Source organism: Dreissena polymorpha, chromosome 7, assembly GCF_020536995.1.
Source record: "Dreissena polymorpha isolate Duluth1 chromosome 7, UMN_Dpol_1.0, whole genome shotgun sequence".
NCBI lineage: Eukaryota > Metazoa > Mollusca > Bivalvia > Myida > Dreissenidae > Dreissena > Dreissena polymorpha.
This window is the reverse complement of record NC_068361.1, coordinates 16,106,215-16,133,557: the sequence shown is the minus strand read 5'-3', so window position 1 is coordinate 16,133,557 and position 27,343 is coordinate 16,106,215. Positions and strand designations below refer to the sequence as shown.

The window sequence follows — 27,343 nt, the reverse complement described above, 5'->3', positions numbered from 1 at the left end:
GTGTCGGTCGTGCTGTTCTTAATGATCTTCGACTTTTCCGTGATGACATCCATCCCGTTTGCTAGCTCCTGCTCTTTCATTGAGTCTGTTGGTGAGATCTTGAAGTTCACTGCTGGATTCCACCAATGAGGTAAATAACACCAGCGAATCTCAAGTTGGAGATGGGTCTTCTTCTGATGGGAATAGAGGTGTGGTGGTCATGGAGAGGCATGGGGAGAGTCTTTTGCAGCATCTTCTCAAGGAAAAGGTTGAACAGTTGGACGGCAGAGAGGAGACATCCCTGACGGACGCACACTGATGTCCTAAAGAAGTCCTCCTGCTGTACATTGCGAAGTAATGCGCTGCGTGAGTTTCCGTAGATTTGTTGAATGACTTGCACAGCCCTTTGTCAATTTTATATCGCCTCATAACATGCCATAGGTCATCATGCCACACGCGATCGAGAGCTGTCCAAAAACAATGAAGTTGTAGACGTCGGTGTTTCAGGTGTTTCTCAATGATTATTCTGCAGTTGTAGATCTGTTCCACTGTGCTCCGCCCAGTTCTGAATCTAGCCTGCTCTTCGGCCCGCAATTCCTCGTTGCCTCTCCTCCGTTTTTAATCGACTCGGTCCATTTGTCCATTCCCGACATTTTCCTGCCTTAAGACTACGCACTACCTATTTGCTTTCATGTTTTATGTCTCAACCGACTGTAAAAATAAAACGCAGGTGAGTTATATAGAGGCACCTTGTTGTTGTATTGTGTATACCGTGCTAAAGATAGATTCGCTAAAAAACAGAATTAATGTCACTTTTAATTAGGTATCAAATGTAAGGGGATTTCTCGTAACTATAACGATTTGGCGAAATTTGGAATACAGAAAATGTGGATTTAACTAACCACTCTAGAAATTGTTGAAAGGCGAATCATAGATAGTGATCGTCAAACTTTAAATTTCGACGTTTACTCATCATCTAAATTAAAAAAATATTCGCATGTTCAACAAGAACTCAAATTAGATCCATATTTGCAAAAAAAACATGCCAGTAAATGAACTGGTAGATATACAAACATGCCCGTAAATGAACTGGTAGATACACGAACATGCCCGTAAATGAACTGGTAGATACACAAACATGCCAGTAAATGAACTGGTAGATACACGAACATGCCCGTAAATGAACTGGTAGATACACGAACATGCCCGTAAATGAACTGATAGATACACGAACATGTCCGTAATCGAATAAACCTGCCATCATGTAACATGAAACATAATCATAATCATAAAACTACATTTTTTTTTACAATAATCACGATTATTACGAGACACAATAACGTACAAAAAAGATAACAGAATATGTAATACTTATTCTACAAACGAAGTTCGATATCTGGATTGCGAATACCAAACACCATGAAATAAGATTCAATTTTCTTAATAGCTGGTACTCTTCACGTGATTCACCGATATATTGTTATAACTTAAAGCGGGTATATACGATTTTTATATGTGCTGAATTGTAAAATATTGATACAAATATGTTATAATAACACACAATATGCAAGAAAAATGATACATTTAAGATGAATTTCATAAAGCACAGCAAATACAAATTAGCGCCCCGAGCCGATTGTGACGAAGATAATTCGTAATTATTTTCCTACAATAACCGAAGCATTCGTCTTTTTAGTAAGTGTTCGTGTGTCGTATGAATCGATATCGCTGCAGGAATTTCAAATAAACCGTTAAACTAAATTTAGATTCACATCGTACATGCATGATATACATGCTGGCGAATTCGGCTGTACAGCCTTTTTCGATTTCAGAATTAAATATCTGGCTTATTTAGCATTTTTCGACACATGTTCTTCTTAACTTTTATTTTAGTTTATATTGAAATATATGTATAATAAGTTTTTAAACATTTTATATTAATAAATAAATATTTGACAAGATCGTATATACCCGCTTTAATGAGCTTTAATGATGAAGCTGTTCACGGACTCTAGATGAGACGGATATTAAACGGGACCGATTCGGCAAATATCTTGTCGAAACTGAGTCACGTGACCGTAACTATCGATCTTTTATAATTAGCGTACATCGAAGCGCCGAGGTTATACATTTTGATGTACCCAATCACGTCTTTTTTATAGCTCACCTGAGCACAACGTGCTCATGGTGAGCTTTTGTGATCGCTTTTTGTCCGTTGTCCGTTGTGCGTTGCGCGTTGTACGGCGTCAACATTTGCCTTGTTAACTCTCTAGAGGCCACATTTATTGTCCAATCTTCATGAAATTTGGTCAGAAGATTGGTTTCAATGATATCTTGGATGAGTTCGAAAATGGTAACGTTTGCTTCAAAAACATGGCTGCCAAGGGGCTGGGCATTTTTCATAATATGGCTTTATATGGCTATAGTAAAATCTTGTTAACACTCTAGAGGCCACATTTATTGTCTGATCTTCAGAAGATTCATCCCAATTATATCTTGGATGAGTTCGAAAATGATGCCGGTTGGTTGAAAAACATGACCGCCAGGGGCGGGGCATTTTTCCTTATATGGCTATAGTAAAACCTTGTTAACAGTCAAGAGGCCACATTTATTTTCCAATCTTCATGAAACTTTTTCAGAAGATTTGTCCCACTGATATCTTGAATGACTTAAAAAATGGTAACCTTTGCTTGAAAAAACATGGCTGCCAAGGGGCGGGGCATTTTCTTTATGGCTATATATGGCTATAGTAAAATCTTGTTAACACTCTAGAGGCCACATTTATTGTCCAATCTTCATGAAACTTGGTCAGAAGATTCATCCCAATAATATCTTGGACTAGTTCGAAAATGATGCCGGTTGGTTTAAAAACATGGCCGCCAGGGGCGGGGCATTTTTCCTTATATGGCTATATATATTAAAAGCTTGTTAATACTCTAGAGGCCACATTTATTGTCCAATCTTGATGAAATATGGTCAGAAGATTTGTCTTAATGATATCTTGGATGAGTTCGAAAATGGTTATGTTTGCTTGAAAAACATGGCCGCCAAGGGGCGGGGCATTTTTCCTTATATGGCAATATAAGGCTATAGTAAAATCTTGTTAACATTCTAGAGGCCACATTTATAGTCCGATCTTCATGAAACTCGGTCAGAAGATTCATCCCAAAAATATCTTGGACGAGTTCAAAAATGATGCCGGTTGGTTGAAAAACATGGCCACCACGGGGGCGGGGCTATTTTCCTTATATGGCTATAGTAAAGCATTGTTAACACTCTAGAGGTCATATTTTTTTTCCGATCATCATGAAACTTGGCCAGAAGATGTGTCCCAATGATATCTTGGATGAGTTCGAAAATGGTTTTGGTTGCTTTAAAAACATGGCCGCCAGGGGCGGGACATATTTCGTTATATGGCTTTATTTGGCTATAGTAAAACCTTGTTAACAATCTAAAGGCCACATTTATTTCCAATCTTCATGAAATTTGGTCAGAAGATTGGCCTCAATGATATCTTGGATGAGTTCGAAAATAATTATGTTTGCTTGAAGAAAAGGCTTCCAAGGGGCGGTTCATTTTTCCTTATATGGCTATAGTAAAATCTTGTTAACACTCTAGTTTATTTAATTCAGTTGCCCAATCTTCATGAAATGTTGTCAGAACATTTGTTTCCTGTGTAGTTAAGTTTGGTTTATATGTCATTATTATGTACCTTTAACTGTTTTATTTAATTTTTCATAACACAGAATGTTCATAATTAACAACTGTTTTAGTCATTATTACTTATGGTAACCCTATCAACTAAGAGAAAGCTGAAAGAAAGACAACATGTACACAATTATGCCGTATCTATCTCCCTTGTTTAACCTGTTGACCCATATTCCCCAATCTATTTTTAGTTCTGCTCTAGAATTTGTTAGACCCCAGATATTGATCATTGCAGTGTGTAACTATTTACCACTCAGCTTACTGACCCTCTCTCTCTATGTGCTGTATGCCAGTGGTCAGTAATAAAAGCTGGTTGATCTGTTTGATATATTTTTATTTCACAGTGGGAGTATTTAATGCATGTTTTAAACAATTAACAAAAAATATGTAATTTAAATGGGAACTTCATATCAAAACAAGATTCCATAATGATTCACTCTATATAATCATATTTAAGATATGTTAACAAATATCAAATGGATACTCTATGAAAACAATAAAGAAATAATTTCAATAATAAGTTTCTTGAGATAAAAAACAGAATCAGAATAACCTTCAAAATCAAGATTTATCTTATTTGCCGAGTTGATTTATCAAGATTAATCATTTTCAGGCTTTATGTATTTAAACGATGTCAGAAAATTGAAAAAAAGGTAATGAATGATACACAGTATTAATGAAATGAAATATAAAATTGATACATTTTCATATGTCTAAATTTGTTAAGTGTAAAACAGCCTTCTGTTCAATAATATGTTTATAAAATGATTCAAGTAAACGGCATTACCTTTACTTAATTGAATTATAACCAGTCAGCAGTGTCATCCTGACCGGAAATAAGCGATTGTGGAATAAATATTTCCGCATAACATAAGTGCTCACAAAGCTACATAACTCGTAACCATCCCGTGACCAGTTCACTTGCGTAAGTAAACGAGACCGCACTACCACACCTGGATACGACGGTTGAGTTTGAAAATGGTTTGGATCAATAACAAAACATGGCCGCAAGGGTGTGTCTTTTTCCTTATATTTACATTGTAAAAAAGCTTGTGAACACTCTAGAAGTCACATTTTTATGCTCCCCGAAAATTTATTTCGGGGGGGGGGGCATATAGTAGCCGCTTCGTCTGTCCGTCTGTGTGTCCGTCCGTGCACAATTTTTGTCCGGGCTATTTCTCAGAAACTAATGACCGAAATTCAATGAAACTTTATGGGAAGTTTTACTACCAAGAGATGTGCATATTATCAGCGGGTTCTGGTCGGATGATTTTTCACAGAGTTATAGCCCTTTGAAATTTTCCATTTACTGTACATATAGTGCAATTCTTGTCCGGACATACTAGTATTAATCAGCAACTAATGACCGGAATTCAATGAAACTTTATGGGAAGCTTCACTACCAAGAGGAGATGTGCATATTATTAGCGGGTTCTGGTCGAATGATTTTTCACAGAGTTATGGCCCTTTGAAATTTTCCATTAACTGTAAATATAGTGCATTTCTTGTCCGGGCTATTTCTTAGCCACTAATGACTGGAATTCAATGAAACTTTATGGGAAGCTTCACTACCAAGAGGAGATGTGCATATTATCAGCCGGTTCTCGTCGGATGATTTTTCACAGAGTTATGGCTCTTTGAAATTTTCAATTGTACATATAGTGCAATTCTTGTCCGGGCTGTTTCTCAGCAACTAATGACTGGTATTCAATGAAACTTTATGGGAAGCTTCACTACTAAGAGGAGATGTGCATATTATCAGCCGGTTCTCGTCGGATGATTTTTCACAGAGCTACGGCCCTTTGAAATTGTCCATTGTACATATAGTGCAATTCTTGTCCGAGCTATTTCTCAGCAACTTATTACGGGAATCCAATGAAACTTTATGGGAAGCTTCACTACCAACAGGAGAGGTGCATATTATCAGCCGGTTATGGTCAGATGATTTTTTACAGAGTTATGACTCTTTGAAATTTTCTATAAACTGTACATATAGTGCAATTCTTGTCCGGGCTATTTCTCCCCAACTACTGACTGGAATTCAATGAAGCTTTATGGAAAGCTTAACTACCGTGAGGAGATGCGCATGTTATTTGTGGGTGCTGGTTAGATGATTTATTTAGAGAGTTATGACCCTTTGAAATTTGTAAGTTGCTAAACCATCCATCGTATTATTTTGTCCAAAGTTATGCACCTCAAGACGTTGTCTTTTATCTGAATATATAGTGCAATATTGTGACAAAAAATGTATATAGTGAAAACATGGGAACAGTCTAGAAGACATTATCTTCATGAAATTTGGACATTTCTTGGAAGAGTTCAAAAATGGTTCAGCTCTGCTAAAACAAACATGGCCGCCAGGGGGCCATTTGTTGTTCATTCTTCGTGAAACTTGGTTAGAGCATTTGTTTCATTTATAACTTGGGCTGCAAAGAACAGGTCATTTATTTTTATCTCAGGTGAGCGACTTTGGGCCTTTCAGGCCCTCTTGTTTAAATGTTACTTTCATTTCTCGGCCGATTTTAACAAATTATATATCAATAGAAAGCCTACGTTACGTAGTTTTCAGATATATAATTATATATTATGTTTTTCTTCTGATTTGGGCAGCCCGGCGAGTTATAACTTTAACTTTTGCAAACATCACACCTTTTTAAAATCTAGATTTACGGTTGACATGTTCGTACTTTATACCGACTTGTAGCGTTTATATTTGGAGTTCAATTTTAAAAATTACATCTGGCTTAGGAGAATAGAATTCTGTATACGATAGAAAAAAAGGGTTTAAAAAAAATGAAAGTAAATAAGGAATGAAGGCGTACGAACGCTCCGAACGATTGGAGTTTTAGAATCTAAGTTGACATGTTCGTACTTTATACCGATTTGTAGCGTCAATTTACTTTATGTGCTATCCATGCCGGGCCTATGGAGACAATAGTTGATTACAGAAAGCTTGTTTTTGTAGGACAACTTTGCAACCTACCAAAAACATGGCCAAACATGTGTTTAACAGCAGGCTCATATACTATGAAAACTTCGACAAACAACGCCATGGTGTCCTTTCTGACATACGTGTGATAGTGTGCAAGTACGAACTTCACCACATCATGGATCAATACATTGCAGAAGGCCTGTTCCCGGTGAAAAGTGTGTGGAAAGCCATGCTCCGTCGAAACGTTACACAAAAAAAAGGAATTTTAATCTGTTTCAAGAGTGTTCAGAGAATTACCCCTTTCTTGGCTCAATAATATTACGACCCGACGGATTATGTGGTTTATGGACTATCGCCAGGAATGATCTTGAACTCTCCTCTCTCTGTAGTAAGACAATGCGAGTAATTGTACGTCTTACTATGCTCGAGTATATAAATACATGTGCACTTTGTAATGGAGGGAATTCGAATATAGTGCATCATCGTATTTTGCTCTGTAATGTGAATTCTAACACTCGTGAACAGTTATGGAAAATCATTATAGACACAAACGGACTTTCAACCAGATGCGTTCCTCTAGTATTTCTGAGCAGTGCAGTTATATACTCCGGATGTTTCTTGATATTAACTTTGACAACTTCAATCATACAAAAATTTCATCACTAGTCTGCAGAATGTTTTTACAGTAGGGGTCTCACGAAATGATTACCTTGCGATTATAAGATATATTATAAGATATTATTATATACAGCACACTTAAATACTCTTTTTTTTACAGCCAGCCATCGTCTGTCTGGCAATTTCGTATTTCAATGCTAGGCTAGAGATTGGCTGGTTATATATCTAACTTAACATAATGATCATGATAACACAATACTCCTGGCTGCCTGACTAGAATTTCGTGTTTGACTTCTAGATGGGACAACTTGGATACTCTTCTAAGTAATAAAAAATAACAAAGCATCGCGAAATTACTAAATAATCGTGTTTATAAAGTTCTCTCTTTTTTGTTGATGTTGATGTTAACATCCCTATATATCGTTTATGTTTGTATTTATCTTAACCCTTGTTCATATATAGTTATATTGTGTTTAGATCTTCGTATCTTGTATATGGAGGAATAAAAGTAAAAGTTCCGTGAGCTATTCAAAGAAAGTTGTACATATATGTATGTAATCTCACATAAAATATCAATGACTAAATCAAATACTTTCGATATATTAACAACGCATCTGTTCTGTTTGTGTTGTTGTTGTTTGTGTATGCGTGTGCGTGTGCGTGTATGTGGATTATGTTCTTACCAAAACTATTTTAAGATCTAAAAATATCATAACCCATATATGTTTAATAATCAAGTTCTAGAGACAACTCTGTTAGGATCTAATAGCTAGTTATAATGTATAACTATGTATTTTGGGGCCAGAGGCCTGTGTATATAAAGCAAACTGTACTTGACTTCACTTATCATGCATCAAACTTAACAAATATTGCATTTACAAAATAATTGTATTGACAAATCAAAAATAACAAACACAACAAAACAGGCGACATGTATTCGATTTATTTAAAATACTGATCAAATACACATTTATGAAAATACATACATGCCTCGCTCACTTTACAATAAGTATGCACATATTTTTTTCAATCAAGAAACATAAGATATACGAACAATTATTGTGGCGAGTTGTCTTTCGGTTGGGCGAGTTGTCCAATAGATTTGGGGCGTTCTGTCCATATTTTTGGAGCGAGTGGTCCTGGGGCGAATTGGCTTTTGGCGTAGAGTGTGGCACCCCTTTTAATATCATCGACATACAACCTTGTAAACAAATAAAAATGACGCTAATTTATCTAGGCCTAGTTAATTGTTTGTAAACTTTTTTTTATTTAGTTATATATTTATAAATAAGTCATTTATAAATATTTATTGTGTACATGTTCTACATGAATACCTAAAATATTTAGTATAATGTAACCTATCATTAGTGAAATCGAAAGGGTTACCAGACAACTCGCCCCAAAGCCAACTCGCCCCAGGACAAGTCGCCCCGAAAATCTGGACAAGTCGCCCCAAATATATTGGACAACTCGCCCCAATCGAAAGACAACTCGCCCCAAATAAAAGACAACTCGCCCCAAATTAAATGACAGCGTGCAACGAAATATTTTGTCATATATATAATACTCTTTGTGAAAAAAATGTATTAAATAACATTTTTGACTTTAAAAGGAATGCTGAATACACAAAACGAATAATACATGGGGAAAAAAATAAAAATAGAAATGTGTTATATTCATAATTTTATTCATAATTTATAACAATTACAGACTCACGATACTAACATTTGTTTTTATTGAAAACATACAAAGCATCAATTTTAGCATATTAAATGAAATAAATAACACAGATTTATGAATGAAAAGACAATTCAAAATATTATCAAACATTTCCATTTATTAACTCATTTTAAAAATAATTTTAAAACACAGTTTGTAATGAGCCTTGATGAATAATATCAAACATTTCAAACATCCGTAATAATTAACACAAACTTTCACAAAATATTATCAAACATTTCCAACATCTTTAATACTTTTAAAACATTACAAACACAGGTTGTAATGAGCCTTGATGAATATTATCAAACATTTCAAACATCCGTAATAATTAAACACAAACTTTCACACAGAAACAAGCTTTTAAACACAATGGTTGAAACAATCTACCGATACCGAAAGCGCGCGCTTTCGGTAAATCTAGTAACCGCTTTCTTATTAGCTCAATACACAGGCACCTGGCTACTGTACTGGAAAAATTGGATTTACTGCCAAAAATAACTGATTTCATTTATTGCTTAATTGTTGTGTACCTTAAAAATACTTCAATAAATAGTAAACGCTCTACCATTGTCTTATATTTATACCGTTTGAAATATTTAATGACAATTATTGCAAGCGTCCGTTTTATTTACCATTATTATTTTAAATACGCTTTCAATGGCAAATAATACAGGTAAAATCATTATTTGATGTGGATATCAGTACAGTTATTAAATGTTAATAAATGTCTATATATTCTTACCATATCATACGCAATTGTATAATACCGAACTAATATTATTTACTTAAATATGATCGAGCTAGAATCAACATCAACATGGATCAACATCACCGTTGTACTTTTTATTTAGTTTTCAGTAATCTGTCCTTGAAATAGAGGTAGCCTAATTAAAGACAGCGCTAAGTGTGAAAGTGGAGATTAAGAAATAAGATCTATTGCATCGCACTGGCGGTATAGCATGTAGTCTTAAATAAGACACATTTAAGACATGGATAGAATACATGTATTACTGACACATTATTCTCAAACAACATGTTTAATTAAAAAATGTTTCCGTACAATACTCAATATCCTTTTACAATGAATTTAACAAGTTTTCTTGAATGACCGATTCATCAAAGAAACACAAATTCCCAACCATTAACAACATGTTCAATTAAAAAAAAATGTTTCCGTACAATACTCAATATTCTTAAAAATATTGCTCAAAAATCTGTTTTACTATATAACGTCTGGCATTTTTACCTATGGCATTTTTACCTATGGCATTTTTACCACTTTACCTCTGGCATGTTACCTTATTTATTCTTTAATCACGCCAAACTGTCATACCGTTTGTCTTATTAATAAATCTTTGACCAGACAATGAAAGCATGCCGGCTTAATTAATTTTCGTCAATTCACACGTTTTCAAAACATAACTAACACAAAGACACTCCATTATTCTTTAATTAAACCAAACTATCATACGAAATGTCTCATTAAACAATCTTTGAACAGAAAATGAAAGCATGCCGTCAAAATAAACGTTTAACATTTCACACGTTTTCAAAACAAGACGAACTAAATGGGGCTTATTTTAATAAACACAATCATATAAAAGCTAATAACAATTTATTACTAAAAGCAATCCGGTATGTAAACAATTATTGAAATACAAAGTTTTACAATATGAAATGAAAAAAAAACATCATACAACTACATTTCCTAAAAACAATAATCACGAATATTAATACATTAAACTTAACAAATTTTATATGAACAAAATTTCTATAATACTATATATAAGAAACAAAATTGGGGCGAGTTGTCTTTCGATTGGGGCGAGTTGTCCAACATATTTGGGGCGACTTGTCCAGATTTTCGGGGCGACTTGTCCTGGGGCGAGATGGCTTTGGGGCGAGTTGTCTGGCTCCCAATCGAAAGTAGTTTAAAATTGAAAAATGGCGGCCACGTTAGAAGAAGAAGAGCCTAAAGGTTCAGACGTTGTTTACGACGTGTGTTGTTCAATCTGCGAGGATGATGGCATACATAAAGAAGGACTGTTTAATTGTCAGAAATGTTCGAAATATTTTTGTGACGGTTGTTTATTAACGCACAATAAATTTCTCAAGGATCATTCAGTTACTGCAAAAGGGGGAGGTGACAACTGGGCTGTAACTAAAACAGATGATGATACACTGGAGTTATGTGACGAGCACACAACTGAGAAACTGACGATGTTCTGTGAAGATGATGAAAAACTGCTCTGTCACGTCTGTCTACTCCGTAATCACAAGTAAGTGTAACCGCAGGCGCTCGATGGCAATGTTTTTTTATATATTTATTTATTAATTTTTGTTTAGTTACCGTTGTTTATTATAATGCATACACATTATAAATCAATAAAAATCTTCCGACAAAACCTCTTCTTAAAAAAAAGATAGTTTGAATATGTATATAGATATTGACAAGGTAAATCGCTCGCAATTTTTTCAACCAACAGAAGTGCGTCATTACACATAATTAAATGTCACCCTGCTCGCTTATTGAAATGATCGCGCAGACTGGGAATCTCGCTCTTTCTCTACCTACTTTTAGTTTCAACAGAAACCTCCACAGACGATGTGATAAATCCCTGTAACCATTGTTTCACTCACTTAATGGGGTAATCAAGAAAATATGTTGTAAATTGCAATCAAGAAAATATGTTGTAAATTGCATACATGTACACATGAATCATTCCTTACCAATTGTTTAACCTGGAACCTCGCTCTTTCTCTTCAACAACAACCAAAACACATTATGGGCGCCACATTTAATTTTTGAAGCGCTGTTTTTTTTCTGGAAAACAACATGACTGACTAAATCAAGTTAAATGATTGTTAATAGGTGTCTATATCGCAACCGTTTTTTTATTTTTGGTGTTTTCACTTCATATACACTTATATTTGTTAATGCAGCATCAACATACTAAAACAATATCCGGGACAGAGAAAAATAATGCATTTGAATATCAACCGTACTTTTGATTAGACAACTGAAGACAGAAATGATTTGATTTACAATGTGAATCTTAATTTAGTTTTAGTGCAGATTCGTTCATACGACACAAAGACACTATTTCGTATTACGGATCATTTGGGCTTAGATGACTGTCCAGTCATGTAAAATATTGAATATAATATATATTTTTTATAAACAACTGGTAGCAAGATGAGTTGCAGATAATTTGTCAGTTACCACATTTTAACTAACTCTTTTGACCTGTTAATTCTTTTCAGCTCAATTCAACAGTGAAAAATGCCCAAAATATAACTTTTAAGTGAGTGAAACAATAGTTGCAGGGATTTATCGCATCGTCTGTGGAGGTTTCTGTTGAAACTATAAGTAGATAGAGAAAGAGTGAGGTTCCCGGTCTGTGCGCGCATTTCAATAAGCGAGCAGGGTGACAGCAATTTAATTATGGGTAATGACGCACTTCCGTTGGTTGAGAAAATGGCGAGTGATTTACCTTGTCAATATCTATATACATAGTCAAACTATCTTTTTTTTCAAAGAACGGAAAACAAAAAAATAAATAAATAAATAAAAAAATAAACTAAACTAGAAATTGCACTTGGCAGAGGCCAACGCGTATCCTCACGCCACATGTTTTACCCAGAGGCGCCCCAGGGTTGGTAATGGGGCCATGCATAGTTGAGATTAACCGTATTGTCATAAGAGAAGTTCAGTATCAATTAGAAGTGAATCGGTGTAGAAATTAAGAAATTATAGTAAAAGGCAATTTTGGGTGTGCGTGGCCTATGTGGGCTGGGGGCCCCAGGGTTGGTAATGGGGCCTTGCATAGTTGAGATTGACCGTTTTGTCATAAGAGAGGTTCAGTATCAATTTGAAGTGAATCGGTGTAGAAATGAAGAAATTATAGTAAAAGGCAATTTTGGGTGGGCGTGGCCTATGTTGGCGGGGCGCCCCAGGGTTGGTAATGGGGCAATGCATAGTTGAGATTGACCGTATTGTCATAAGAGAGGTTCAGTATCAATTTGAAATAATTCGGTGTAGAAATGAAGAAGTTAATGTAAAATAACATAAAAAAATGAGTGAAAATCTCTGACCCGGCCCCGCCCCAACACCCCATAACTTTTGACCCAGGGTTCAGATAAAAATTCCAAATAGTGCAGGGTCGCACATATGCTCATAGCTACCATGTGTGTAAGTTTCAAGGTTCTAGTGCTTATAATGTAGGAGGAGATAGTGGCCAGGACGGACAGACAGGCAGACGGAGGGCGGAGATAACCACTATTCCTCACCCTGCTACATACACCCTCTCCATTTTTGAAATTCTTCTTTTTGCTATGACATTTGTCAAATGTTGTACAAACAACCGCACATGTGTCATATTACGTTCAGCCCAATTATAACCCTGGACCTTCTGGTTGCAAGGCTATCACTACCACATCGCTATAAAAGCTAGCTCATATAGCAAGGCAGTATAAGCCACTAAGTACTCCATTTACTTCATCCAACACATATATGATTGAATAATTTATCGGTAATTGTTATAAAGTAAAAACACAAACTCTTAATCAAACTTTTCGTTTCCCAAATTGCAACTTAAATAATAATAGCAATATTACTAATTATTTCAGGGCCCTCAATCTGTCAAATCCACGGCCGAAATTCGGCCGCATTCCCCCCCCCCCCCCCCCCCCCCCCTGAAAAGTATACTTTTTTCCCCTTTTTGGGCGAAAAATTCCCCCTAAAATAAAAAATAAAAAAATTATTTAATTTTGTATAGATAGATGTGTCTCATGATTATTATATCTCAATTCTATTTTAATTTAATCTTGTCAAACATACTAAATTATGAAAAAAGCAATGAATATAGTGCAAACATGTACAAATGTTATAATTAGAGAGTTAGTAAAAAATCCCCCCCAAAAGGGAAACGCCACAAAAATTCCTCCAGCTATGGGTAGCGACCCGCTTCCCCTAAAATGGATTGAGGGCCCATGTATTAATACACAGAGATGGTGTTGCAGCTGTCCATAATGGCACAAGTTATAAGTAATGCTTGATTGGTCATTGTCAGCTTTGGTACTCCTTACATGTACCCGGGCACTCTTAAGTATACTTACATGTACCCCAGGTACGGTAAATATACTGAAACGTACCCAAGAATTTTAACGCTAAATTGGTCGTTGTCAGCTATTATTTAAAAAAAATTAATTATGTTCATATTTATGTCAATTTTCTGTAAATTGGCCTCTATATTATCGGAACTCATACACACAAAAAACATGTTGATGCATTTTTTTAGCTCACCTGAACACAACGTGCTCATGGTAAGCTATTGTGATTGCGTTTTGTCCGTCGTGCGTCCGTCATCAACATTTGCCTTGTGAACACTCTAGAGGCCACATTTATTGTCCGATCTTCATGAAACTTCGTCAGAATATTTGTCCCAATGATACCTCGACTGAGTTCGAAACTGGGTCATGCTGGGTCAAATACTAGGTCACTAGGTAAAAAAAACAACAAAACCTTGTGAACACATTTGATGCCTGATCTTCATGTTACTTTGTCAAAATGTTTGTCTTAATGATATGTTGGTTGAGTTCAAAAATTGTTTTGGTCCATTGAAAAACATGGCCGCCAGGGGGCAGGGCAGTATTGCTTATATGGCTATAGAGAAACCTTGTGAACACTCTAGAAGTCACAATTTTTGCCCAATCATCATGAAACTTAATAAAAACATTGGTTTCATTGATATCCCGGACGAGTTCGACAATGGTCCAGATTGGTGAAAAATCATGGCCGCCAGGGGGCGGGGCAGTTTTCTCTATTATGTATATAGTGAAAACATTTGAACACTCTAGAAGTCACATTTTTGGCCCAATCTTCATGAAATTTGGTCAGAACATTTGTTTCCTGGATGCGACGGTTGAGTTTGAAAATGGTTCGGATCGGTAAAAAAACATGGCCGTCAGGGGGCAGGGCAGTTTTGCTTATATGGCTATAGTTAGACCTTGTTAATACTCTAGGAGTCACATTTATTGTCCAATCTTCATGAAACCTGGTCTGAACATTTGTTTTTATGATAGCTAAGCTGAGTTTGAAAATAGTTTTGGTCTGTTGAAAAATATGGCCGCCAGGGGGCGGGGCAGCTTTGCTTATAAGGCTATAGTGAAACCTTGTTAACACTCTAGAAGTAACATTTATTGCCCAATCTTCATGGAACTTGGTCCGAAGATTTGTTGTATTGATAGCTTGGCTGTGTTCGAAAATGGTTACGGTTTGTTGAAAAACATGGCCGCCAGGGTAGCGGCAGTTTTCATAATATGACTTTATTAAAACCATGTTAACACTCTAGTTCTAATGCGGATGTTGGTGCACAATGATGATGATGATGATGATGATGATAATGATGATGATGATGATTATGATGATTATATTGATACTGGTAATGGATTCAGAAACATTAACCCCAACTCAAATATCTAATTATAATAATTGCATGACTCAAATTAATTATTGCCATTACTTATGATTGTTATCTATATCTTTGCAGAAATTTAACATAGTGGTAAAACCAATAAAACAACAAGTAGTGTTACATATGAATCTTATTTGACTTATCCAGGGCTCGTATTTAACTTTTCTTTCTACTAGCAAATCATTGCGAGCAGCTTAAATACCAGCTTGCAAAATCAAAAACATTCTCGCAAATTTTGCTGGAAACATAAATAAAAGAAAGTTTGGACATTAGTTTAGTACTATTAAAACAAAATAAAATATGCCATCAACCACAAGTTTTGGTATTATATATGAAGTTCTTTTTCCCACTTTTTCACTGTTTTCGTGGAAGAATTTAATTTCCGTTTTTTTTCTCTTAACTCAACGCTTAACTTTGCTTTATATTTCGTATTGTTATTTCAATCTGTGGGAAAAAAGAATCTAGTTATTTTTCGCATCGACGACATGACTGTTCAGGTTTTTTGTCTTTTATAGTGAACATGTGTGGATAATCGACTGTTTCATGTTCTTTGTACCAATACCATCCGCATATATGTACTATAAGTATACCAGTCTACATACAAGGTGCGAGCTTCCGCATATGGGTATTCGGACGTTCTATTAATTGACCTGCGGTTTAGCGTTCACAACGTCGAGCGCATTTAGCAATATAACTTTTGTTTTTCACTATTTCTTCACTCGCAAAAAAATTCTAGTGGCTTAAAACTTAACTCGCAATCGGTATTTTTCACTCGCATTTTCCGAGTGTGCGAGTGTTAATTTCGAGCCCTGTTATCATTCACTTATCATAGGCTACTCTCTATAAAACTCATTTATACCTGTGCTTGCATTGTTGCCAGGTGGTAATTGTGTCATACTCCTGGATATTGACCCCAATTAACTGGGCACTTTCATTAAAGACCTTTGTGTTGATGTCAGATGGAAACCATTCATAAGTTTAGATAGATAAGACATTACAACAGACAACTTTAAATGTTTTACCCCTACAATTTTCAGTTAGTCAGTAGTTTGTGTGTGATTATGAAAGATTTGTGATTTAAGCAGGTTTTATTGTTGTTTCAATTGGAAATATCAATGCAAGGTGAGTCCTAAAATTGTTCCAGTTGTTTAAGAACACTTTGTCAAAAATGTGAACAATTTGGTAGTAAAAAAACAACAACTTATCACATCTTTTAAGAAGCACAAACAGCTGTTTAAAGAAAAGTTGATTTGCATTTGTGTTTGCAAAATAATGTTTTTATTCTACAGATTTTTTGTGCATTTAAATTACAAATAGTTTGATAGTTGTTTTGATATGATACATTTTTCAAATGTCTTGTGTGTGTTTACTTCTATATTTGCACACATTTATAACTATAAGAAAGATCAAGTAATGTTTTGTTCTGTAAAAGAAGATCAATATTGAATTTCTAGTAGCTGTACATACTCTCATACTCATTTACTTTTTTATAACTGACTTTGATATATGATAACAATTCAACATATTTTATTTAATTATGCAAAAACTATTTTGCAAAAACACAATCTCTTGAACAAATACGGTTGTTTTCAGTATCTAAAAGTGTTCTTGCTAAACAGATTGTAAACATTCATCCCTTATAAGATGCGATGCTTCTCTCATGATCTCAAATTTGGACAACAATTTGTTGAAAAATTTACTTCCATTTTCTTTTGCTGATGCTCATTATTAAATTACTGTCCTCATATTACCTTTATCCTTTATCCAAAATAATAGCTTTGTCGCAACGGGTAACAAATGTCTACATGTATTTAAAAAAATTTAAACACACACACACAAAACTACTGATAGCGCATATATGTATTAATCTGCCGTAACAGCCAACCTTTTCGTTTCACAAAACAATGTAAACAAACCTTGTTTCCTGGATACGACGGTTGAGTTCAAAAATGGTTTTGATCCATCTAGTAACATGACCGCCGGGGGGGGGGGGGGTCATTTTCCTTATATTTCTATACTGAAAAAGCCTGTGAACACTCTAAAAGTCACATTTTTTGGCCAATCATCACGAAACTTGGTCAAAACATTGGTTTTATTGATACACATGTATGTCTGATGAGTTTGAAAATGGTCGTGATCAGTGAAAAAACATTGCCGCCAGGGGATGGGGCAGTTTTCTCTATATGTTTGTAAGAAGCATTTTCATTATATATAATATATATATTTAAAAAAATCTGGGTATTAAAAACATGGCCGCTAGGGTGGGTGGGGTAATTTTCTATATAGGCCTATTGTGAATACTTTGGAACACCTTATTTTTAAAGTCAGTCTTGTCATACTAATAACTTAAAATATTTGCTGAAGAGTTTTAATCTTTGTTTATTTCCATCTAAGTCTCTCAGGTGAGCGACCCAGGGCCCTTTGGGGCCTCTTGTTTTGTTTTTAAGAGAAGCGTGTTTACGATAAACAATGTCATTTTACGGTATTAATCCGTAGCGCATTTTGCCACATCGTTTTTTTGTGCGGGAATACAACTTGGGTACAGTCTAATGTCGACCTGGTACATTTAAGTATATTTACCGTACCTGGGGTACATGTAAATATACTTAAAAGTACCCCGGGTACGTGTAAGTAGTACCTGAGCTGACAATGACCAATCAAGCATTAGTAATTGCCCATGTGACTACTTGTCAGGCGTGTCATTTCAAACAGTTGGACCATCGGTCGAGAGTTTTAAACTTTTTATTGCATATATTGTGTTTTACAATTTATTTCCTTTAATATCTTATTGTCAAAAAACATATAGGTCAATTGAAATCAATATACATGTATGGACATTAATTCAAAATTGAGCGCAGGTTCTGGGATAATCATTTACTAAAGTAGAATTTTTTACTTGCAGTTTTTCCTTCTGTTAATTTGTAAAAACAATAGAAATGGCATAACTTTCACATTTATTTTTGTCTTTCTTTTTCTGAACAAAAAATCTATACAAGTGTTGAAAAACAAGTTTTATAGAATTCTGCTTGTAAAAAATAAGTTTTGATTACAAACCAAAGTTTTTATGGAATGACCCCTCTGCTCATTGTTATATGGGCATGTCATTGTGAGTTCCCCAACTTTAGATTTTTGGCACACTTGCCGATTATCCATAATTGTCACGCCCAATATTACAAAGTTTAATTAAACATCATAAGTCCATACCTTAAGGTTTTAAATAACTTCTGTAACCATAGCAATCACAATTTTGTCTAAAGAAAACAATGAAATTACCTGCATAGTTTCTATACGGATCTCAATGCACATACACATACAGAGCTAACTTAACCGTGCTTAAGTACTGTTTGAGATGTTGCATGATCCAGATTGTAGGACTGACTGATAAACTATATCTACTACATGTACTACTACTGCTACATGTACTACTTCTACTACTACTACTACTACTACTACTACTACTACTACTACTACTACTACTACTACCACTTCTACTACTACTACTACTACTACTACTACTACTACTACTACTACTACTACTACTACTACTACTACTACTTCTACTACTACTACTACTACTACTACTACTACCACTACTACTACTACTACTACTACTACTACTACTACTACTACTACTACTACTACTACTACTACTACTACTACTACTACTACAACTACTACAACTACTACAACTACTACAGCAACAACTACTACAACCACTACTACTGCTGCTACTACTACTACTACTGCTGCTGCTGCTGCTGCTGCTGCTGCTACTACTACTACTACTACTACTACTTCTACTACTACTACTACTACTACTACTACTACTACTGCTGCTGCTACTACTACTGCTACTTCTACTACCACTACTTCTATTACTACAACAACAACTACTACTACTGCTTCTTCTACTTCTACTACTACTACTACTAGTACTACTACTACTACTACTACTACTACTTCTACTGCTACTACTACTACTACTACTACTACTAGTACTACTACTACTACTTCTACTACTACTACTACTACTACTACTACTTCTACTACTACTACTACTACTACTGCTACTACTACTAATACTACTACTACTACTACAACTCCTACTACTTCTACTACTACTACTACTACTACTACTTCTACTACTACTACTACTACTACTACTACTACTACTACTACTACTACTACTACTACTACTACTACTACTACTACTACTACAACTCCTACTACTACTTCTACTACTACTACAACTACTACTACTATTACTAATTATAATAATTAATAATAATATTGATAAAAATCATTATACAAATATAATAAATAATACTTATTTAGTAAAGTTATAAATGATTGTTGTAAATATATATGCTTCAGGCAATGCAGCCATGTAGCTCTATTGACTGACAAGGTAAAATCTAACTCACAATCCTTGGGCATAGCTCAAATGAAGACAAGCATCAATACATTAATGGAACGTCTAGAGGAAATGGTGAAAATTGGAGAACAAAGTGTTATGTCTCTCCAAACGTCATACGAAAAAGTGCTGGAAGAAATAGTTGATGTACGTCGACTGATCAACGACAATCTAGACCGACTACAACAAAATACAGAAAGAAAATTGGAAGAGTTGAATTGTACATTAAAGATTTCTTTGGAAAGTATAAGGAAACATTGCATTGAATTCATTTCAAAGATAAATGGGTATAGCATAATAGACATAGGAAAAAAATCGCCTGAGCGTTTGTTTATTACATACAGAAAATGTTTAGACCAAACAACTTCGGCAGATTTATTTCTTCGAAAAGCAACTACAAATGTAGCAATTGACTTCCACCACAATAAGGATTTGGAACAGTTTCTTGCCTCTTGCACAGAGTTCGGAAGTATTACCAGTCGCAAAGCGGTGTCACATCACGTCGTTGACCCTAACACGGTTGTAAGCATTAAGGATAAGTCGCAATACAACGTGCAAACGGCGACTGATAAGGGCCCATGTATCATTGCAGGTATATGCGAGTTGTCCAATGGAGAATTTCTAATTGCTGACAATAAGTATAAGTGTGTGAAACTCCTTGATCGGGCGTACAATTTGAAAGAGCAAATGCAACTACCCTTTTATCCGAAAGCAATGTGTAATTTATCCATCAATGAGGTGGCGTTGATTGTTAGTGACGGTGCCTCAGTTAACGAGATTCATTTCTTACGAGTCGATAAAGGGATGATTGTAAAGTTTAATACTCTGAAACTGAACCATTTGTGTTACGGTATTGTGATTCACCAGGGCTACCTGTTTGTAACGTCCGGCACTGCAGTGTGTCAATACACCATGGATGGGCGGCTAGTGAAGAAGTTATATGAGGATAAATCAGAAGGATGCACCGGTAACTTGCTATGTTCGTATTTCTTTACCAAAAACTACATAAAACTGATTATATATCCGTTAAAGAGAAACAGACATTATTCAATAACGTTAGGTGAATTTTATGCCAACAACAACTACTGATTCTGCGAGGCATGTAGCGATTGGCCAGTCATTTTTAGCTCGACTATAATATATAAAATATATATAGTGGAGCTATCCTACTCACCCCGGCGTCGGCGTTACAGTCTGCGTCTGCTTAAGCGTTAGCGTGCAAATGTTAAAGTTTTCGTACTACCCCAGATATTTTCATTGTGCCTTGACATATTGCTTTCATATTTTGCATACTTGTTAACCATCATGACCCCAACCTATAAACAAGAGCAGACAACTCTATTAAGAATTTTGTCATAATTATGGCCCCTTTTCCACTTACAATATGCAGCAAATGTTAAAGTTTGCGTAATACCGGTCCCCAATATTTTCAATGTCCCTTGACATATTGCTTTCATATTTTGCATACTTGTTAACCATTGTGATCCCAACCTATAATCAAGAGCAGACAACTGTATCAATCATTTTGACAGAATTATTGTCCCTTTTTGTACTAAGAATATGCATATTATTGATAAATCTATGTTAAAGTTTGCGTACTACCCCAAATTATATTTCCTATATCCTTTGACATATTTCTTTTATATTTTGCATACTTGTTTACCAACATTACCCCAACTTATAAACAAGAGCATACGTCTGCGTTAGCTTTAGCGTGCAAATGTTAAAGTTTTCGTACTACCCCAAATATTTTCATTGTGCCTTGACATATTGCTTTCATATTTTGCATACTTGTTAACCATCATGACCCCAACCTATAAACAAGAGCAGACCACTGTTTTAAGCATTTTGTCATAATTATTGCCCCTTTTACACTTAGATAATTGAACATTTTGCTTAAATTGCCATAACTTCTTTATTTATGATCACATTTTATTATTACTTTGACAAAACAACACTTACCCGAATACCACAATGGATTCCACCCAAACAATACCCCATGCCCCTACCCAGATTCCTTCCCCCCAACCCCCCCATTTTTTTTTAAACATCATCTAATAAATTACCCCACCCCACATTAAACCCCCTCTCACCCATCTACCCCCCCCGAACCCCCCCGAACCCCCCCCCTCTCACCCACCCTATCTCCCCCCTCCCCATTTCTTTTTCCTTTTTATTTTTATTTTTGAAAGATCGTCTTATAAATGACAACACCCCACATTATACCCCATCTCCCCCCCCCCCCCCCAAAAAAAAAATACCTATTTTTTTTTTTGAAAGATCGTCTTATAAATTATTGAATATGAACAATTTCCCAATTATGGCTTACGTTATAATGTCAAGCACTCGAATAGTCGAGCGCGCTGTCCTCTGACAGCTCTTGTTTCCCATACGCCTTAACACTTTCAACTCACCAACATCAATTGACCTCGTTTTGTCATTGACATTGGCCCTTTGAAGGCTTACAACATGTATACTTAATCAGGGCATCACTTTTTTGTTGAATCGCTTTTTGTCTCACATCACTAATACTTTCTATAAAACTCTGCATGAATGATGTTTTTAAATACTATTTATACAATCACCTCACCTGGTTTCATTTGACCTAGAATGGTACCCAACGTTAGACTGAGGCTTATTTAAGGGGCCTTTTCACAGATTTCGGCATGTTTTGAAGTTTGTCATTAAATGCTTTATATTGATATAAAATGTAAACATTATATTTTTAAAGCTCCAGTAAAAAATCAAAAATAATATTTTAAAAAGGAAAAACAAGTAGCCCGTAGCAGGGCTCGAACCAGTGATCCCCGGAATCCTGAAGTAAAAACGCATTAATTAGCCAACAGAGCTATCCTGCCAAGCATACATAAGATGCGTATTTTATACGTTATATAAGCAATCTTCGTAGTTTAACAAATTTAAACGACAACAACAGAACTCTCCAAATTATTCAATCGTTTCGTTTCGCGTTGCAACGCTTTATAATTTTTAGGTTTTTAAATCGTCAAAAGATGCATATAATGGCTATATTAGACCATGGCAAATGTTCAGTAATACTGTTTCGTCACTAATATCATAACTAAACCGAACATTTTCGAATCTGAAACAACCTTTTTCAATTTTGTCAATTTACCAAACCATGAAAAGATCCCTTTAAGAAGGTAACGCTGAATGGTGGAATCAAAATTGACGCTTTTGTCATGATATAAAAAGCGATTACTACAAGACTTTTACCATTGCATTGATGTTATCTTTAAACACTCTCAAATCACACACATCGCCTAACCGCATTTCAGGGCTCTCGTTTGGCTGTTTGTGGGGCCGAAATTCGGCCCCATTCCCCCCTTAAAATAGTATACTTTTTCCCCTCTTTTAGCTAACAATTCCCTCCTCATTTTTTAATACTTTTATACCTATGTTGCCAGCTGGTATCGTGTAATTAACCTTTGATTGAATGTATATTTATGTTAATATAGCAATTTTAAGGGTTGAATGGTTGGTGAAAAGATCTTATAAAATTCCCCTTACAATACGATATAAATAAGTCACTTTTGTCTAATTTGCAGCTAGTTTGTTATTGTTATTTTTTTAAATAAATTAAGCTTTTTATATGTTCAAGCTCACAAAGTTCTCAATCCCAATGAAAACGGCTTGAACGCGGGAATTTATCTTAAACATATTTTGTTTCATCTTGTGTTCGACTGTTTTCTTTACAATTAGTTATCATTTTTTTGTTGAGTCAATGTATCATGTCAATGAATAGTTATAGGTGTTGGAGTGAGTCCTGATGGCAAGAAGATCTATGCGACGGTTGGCGACAATGGCAAGCTTCTCACACTGACCAGGGATGGAGCAGTCTCAGCCACGCTCGAGGATCCTGCATTAAGACCGTCCTTTCAAATGCCTAACTTACACGTGGCAGCCACAGGACATGTGTTTGTCATAGGAAAGCAATCTATAAGTCAAGTTGACACGATCGGCAAGAATGTTCTCACTACGATACAACTTGATATGTCCAACCCTAGATCTGTTTACTTCAATGAAGACACAAGAAAGATGATCGTTGGATTTTTTGGCAACAACAACATCTTTGAGTTCAAAACATAGGATTCCTGATTCTTCTTTTGTTATATTTTAGAACGTACAAACTCGTTTCAAGCATAACAGTTCATTGTAATATTAGTACTGATTTTTATGCCCCCGAAGGTGGGCATATAGTGATCGCACTGTTCGTCTGTCTTTGCGTCAAACTTTTGCGTTAAGGTTTCAAAAAATGCTCATAACTTCTATGTTGCTTCAGATGTAACCTTCATACATCTGTATATGGACAAGGCCTTTCCAAACGCACACTTTTTTACCCCCTTGCCCTTGCTTGAACTTAGGGTCCGCTTTTAGGTTTCGAAATCTGCGTTTATGTTTCGAAAAAGCGTTTTTCGGGGGCATATGTCTTCCGATGGAGACTGCTCTTTTTTTTTTACCTTTTGGACTATTATCAGAACGGATAAACTTTTGTATCATTGTGACATTCATACTAATTATTTAGTGTCTAGTTTGAAGTTTTATATTTAAGTACATAACCATTATTAACATAGAACAAGTTTTGGTTTTTTCGCTGTTTAACTTCCTTTTTCAAAATTTAACGATTCTTTCTGACTCACAATTATTAGCAACATTAAGTTTCCGACCATGACATGTTCTCTGCATTGCTTCCTTTCTACGTTGTTTGTTTTCCACATCGCCATTATTATGTTTGTGCATATCGTTCGTTTCATTTCTTTCTGCTAATTGTAATTGTAACCCCACGTTGTGTTTTCAGGATATAAATACTTTTGTGTGATTTATAATAAGACGTAATGTATTGTAAATGTTTTATTTTAGTAATTTGCATGATATTATTGTCTATGAAAGTCAGTTATATATGTTGTAAAACAATAAACATTGGAAAAAAAACACGATTGTATTTTCCGCAGATCTATTTGTTGCGTGTGTTAGCTCCAACATTTTTAATATAGCAACTTTGATAAATAATAAAAGCTGTCCCAAGACAGAGTGATCGATTATTCTTCCGCTTTGAGAGTATGCTGTTAATTTAAGCCAGTAACCTGATAGAGACCACAAAGACATATTTGAAGTTGAATATCTGTAATAGTTGAAAAGTTGCAGTAAACGTAAAGCTGAACATTTATACGTGTTAACAAAGGTAAAACCATTTCAAGAAACTAGATGTTCAAGTTTTCACCAATAACTTTAGTCGAATTAAATTAAGTTTTAAAGCAAGTTATGCGTGTATGCTTCCGACACAAGCTCTTAAAATACAATACTTCCTTCAAGCTCATGTTATTTATCAAGCAGAAAACATTTTTCTATGTAAGTTACAAGGACATTGACCCAACAACAGTCCCACACTAGGTCTGCGTGTAAGCCTTCTACACATAAAATTACATTAAAATACTATCGTCTAAACAAAAGTAATCGAGCGCAAACGTTGTTTTCTATTTGAGTAAACGTGAGCTTATGCACACATGCCAAAAAATTCAATGCCTCGCTTGATCAATCTGTGACCTACAAGACAACAAAACTGGAACGCAATATCTCTATTCTGACTGAAGTTATATTTTTTTAGAAGCATTGAACTTGACCTTAACAAAACTAGCAAAAAGTTCAACTTCCTGCTAGGTCTTCCGGTCAGCTATAAATAGAAGTTGCTGGACGCGAACACAATCTGAAATTTCGACGTACAAAACTAGGGCTATAATTCAGCAAACGGGAGCTGAGAAATTATGGACCTTAGTCAGAGACCTTACATCATGATTCCGTAGCAATGAGTGAAGTTTCAAGTTTAATAGTTACTGACATTTGTGCTTTTTGCATGCAAACTGTAAAATGAGTTGGAGCCTGCACGAAAACCTTTACCTGATTTATAAGTAAACAAAGGGGCATGGACATTCTACAAGGCTGGTCAAAGATACAGGTCTTGGTCAGTGACAGTTTACAAAGACCATAAACCCATATTTTGATTTCAATATCTGTAGTAGATGTAGAAACATGGACTCGTTGTATGCAAACATTAACGTGAATGAGGTAAGAAATCGGAATTATCCTTCTAAATTGCCAGTCAGATTGATGGGAATTCTTGAGTGACCTTGCATGATGATCCAACAGTCATGTGTGACTATTGTGCAATAGAACATTTTCAGATCTTTTAGAATGACTTGATGAATGCAAACTGAAACGTTAATGTGAATTTGTTCGACAACCTTAACCGAATTTTCATCAATACAAAAATAGGCCTTCTGCTAGAGAGCCCGTAACAGTTAAATATCTTGATCGATGAATGTTTATAAAGACCGTGAAATGATATGACACTCTTGTAGTTCAACATCAGTAGTAACTATGGAGATATAGAGTTGTTGCTTTCCAAATTGCAATTCAGAGTTCTAGCAATTGGTGTGCGACCTTGCACAATGACTAAAACACGTTTGAAGATTGAATTGAATGCATGTACCTATAGTAAAAACTATGATATGTCGATGTTGCACGTTTACATAAACCGAATTACTAAATACAAATGGAGCATAACTCTGATAAAGTGCGTAAAAGAGTTACACAACCTGGTTATTGAACTCACATAATGACCTAGACAACATGCGTATAGTATAGTAGAAACCGTTATATAAATATTGACGTTGCAAATTTACCTTAACAGTAAAATTACAAAAAGGGCGTAATTCAGCAATTTTGAAGTTAAGTTTTGCAAGTTGGTCGTCTACCTTTATAGTTGAAAAGTGAACTAGAGATGTTGCATGTTAACCTTAACCGATGCACACTAAGGGAAGTATCGCTCGGATGTTTCAATGAATAGTCAAGCTTAAAACAAAAACGAATTACACATACGTTTAATGTACTCTACTTTCAAATGTAACAAACGTACACAACATACCAATATTGAAGCATGCTTTAAAAATAAATCGTCCAACCTTACTACTTATAAAAGCTTTAATGACCTAATTAATAATCTCATAACAACGCTTATCTGCATGATCGTTATAAAGATCTGTGGTAACGCACTGGCTGCACAATCCATTTATTGCTGGATTGATTCACTATTATGTCTTACCTGCTTATCGTCTTTTGCACGAGGCGATTAACCGAGATGCAATCTACAAGGTCTTCAAACCATATCTCGCAATTTTCCCTGCATTCGAATTTATACTTTGGATAGCGACTTTAACACTATAATAACAATTCACTTAGTAAAATTGTATTACGAAGCGAAACACAAAGAATAGTTTGTATATTTGCTTTTCTTTCCGCCACCTTCAGTAAGCATTAAGTACGTCTTCGATTATCGTACACAAGAGCAACCCCACTGGTTCAAGATTAGGAATAACAGCTCAAGTTCCAATGTCGAAAGTAAGCAATCAACACTGAAAGCTTTAGTTGGCTCATACAAATAGCTTTGTAAGGTATGGATTGAATTTTAAATAACATAAC

The 27,343-nt window shown here is 35.2% G+C and overlaps 1 protein-coding gene across 2 annotated transcripts; it reads left to right on the top strand.

The window, feature by feature from the left end:
- The first annotated feature begins 10,876 nt into the window (after positions 1–10,876).
- Positions 10,877–24,812, top strand: LOC127840080 (probable E3 ubiquitin-protein ligase MID2). Of its 2 annotated transcripts, none has more exons than XM_052368477.1 (3): positions 10,877–11,238; positions 19,810–20,828; positions 23,613–24,812. In XM_052368477.1, the coding sequence occupies exons 1-3, from the start codon at positions 10,904–10,906 to the stop codon at positions 23,954–23,956; spliced, it is 1,698 nt and encodes a 565-aa protein (XP_052224437.1). In that variant the 5' UTR covers positions 10,877–10,903; the 3' UTR covers positions 23,957–24,812. The 2 variants fall into 2 exon arrangements, with proteins under 2 accessions (XP_052224437.1, XP_052224438.1); XM_052368478.1 differs by having other exon boundaries at positions 19,810–20,816; positions 23,613–24,811.
- The last annotated feature ends 2,531 nt before the right edge of the window (positions 24,813–27,343 follow it).

What these genes read in the sequence shown, in the direction of transcription:
- LOC127840080 (XM_052368477.1), top strand. Translation starts at nt 10,904, where the DNA reads ATGGCGGCCACGTTAGAAGAAGAAGAGCCTAAAGGTTCAGACGTTGTT. An exon ending in TGTCTACTCCGTAATCACAA is followed by an intron (nt 11,239 to 19,809) that starts GTAAGTGTAACC and finishes TATATGCTTCAG; the next exon opens with GCAATGCAGCCATGTAGCTC. An exon ending in ATGCACCGGTAACTTGCTAT is followed by an intron (nt 20,829 to 23,612) that starts GTTCGTATTTCT and finishes GTCAATGAATAG; the next exon opens with TTATAGGTGTTGGAGTGAGT.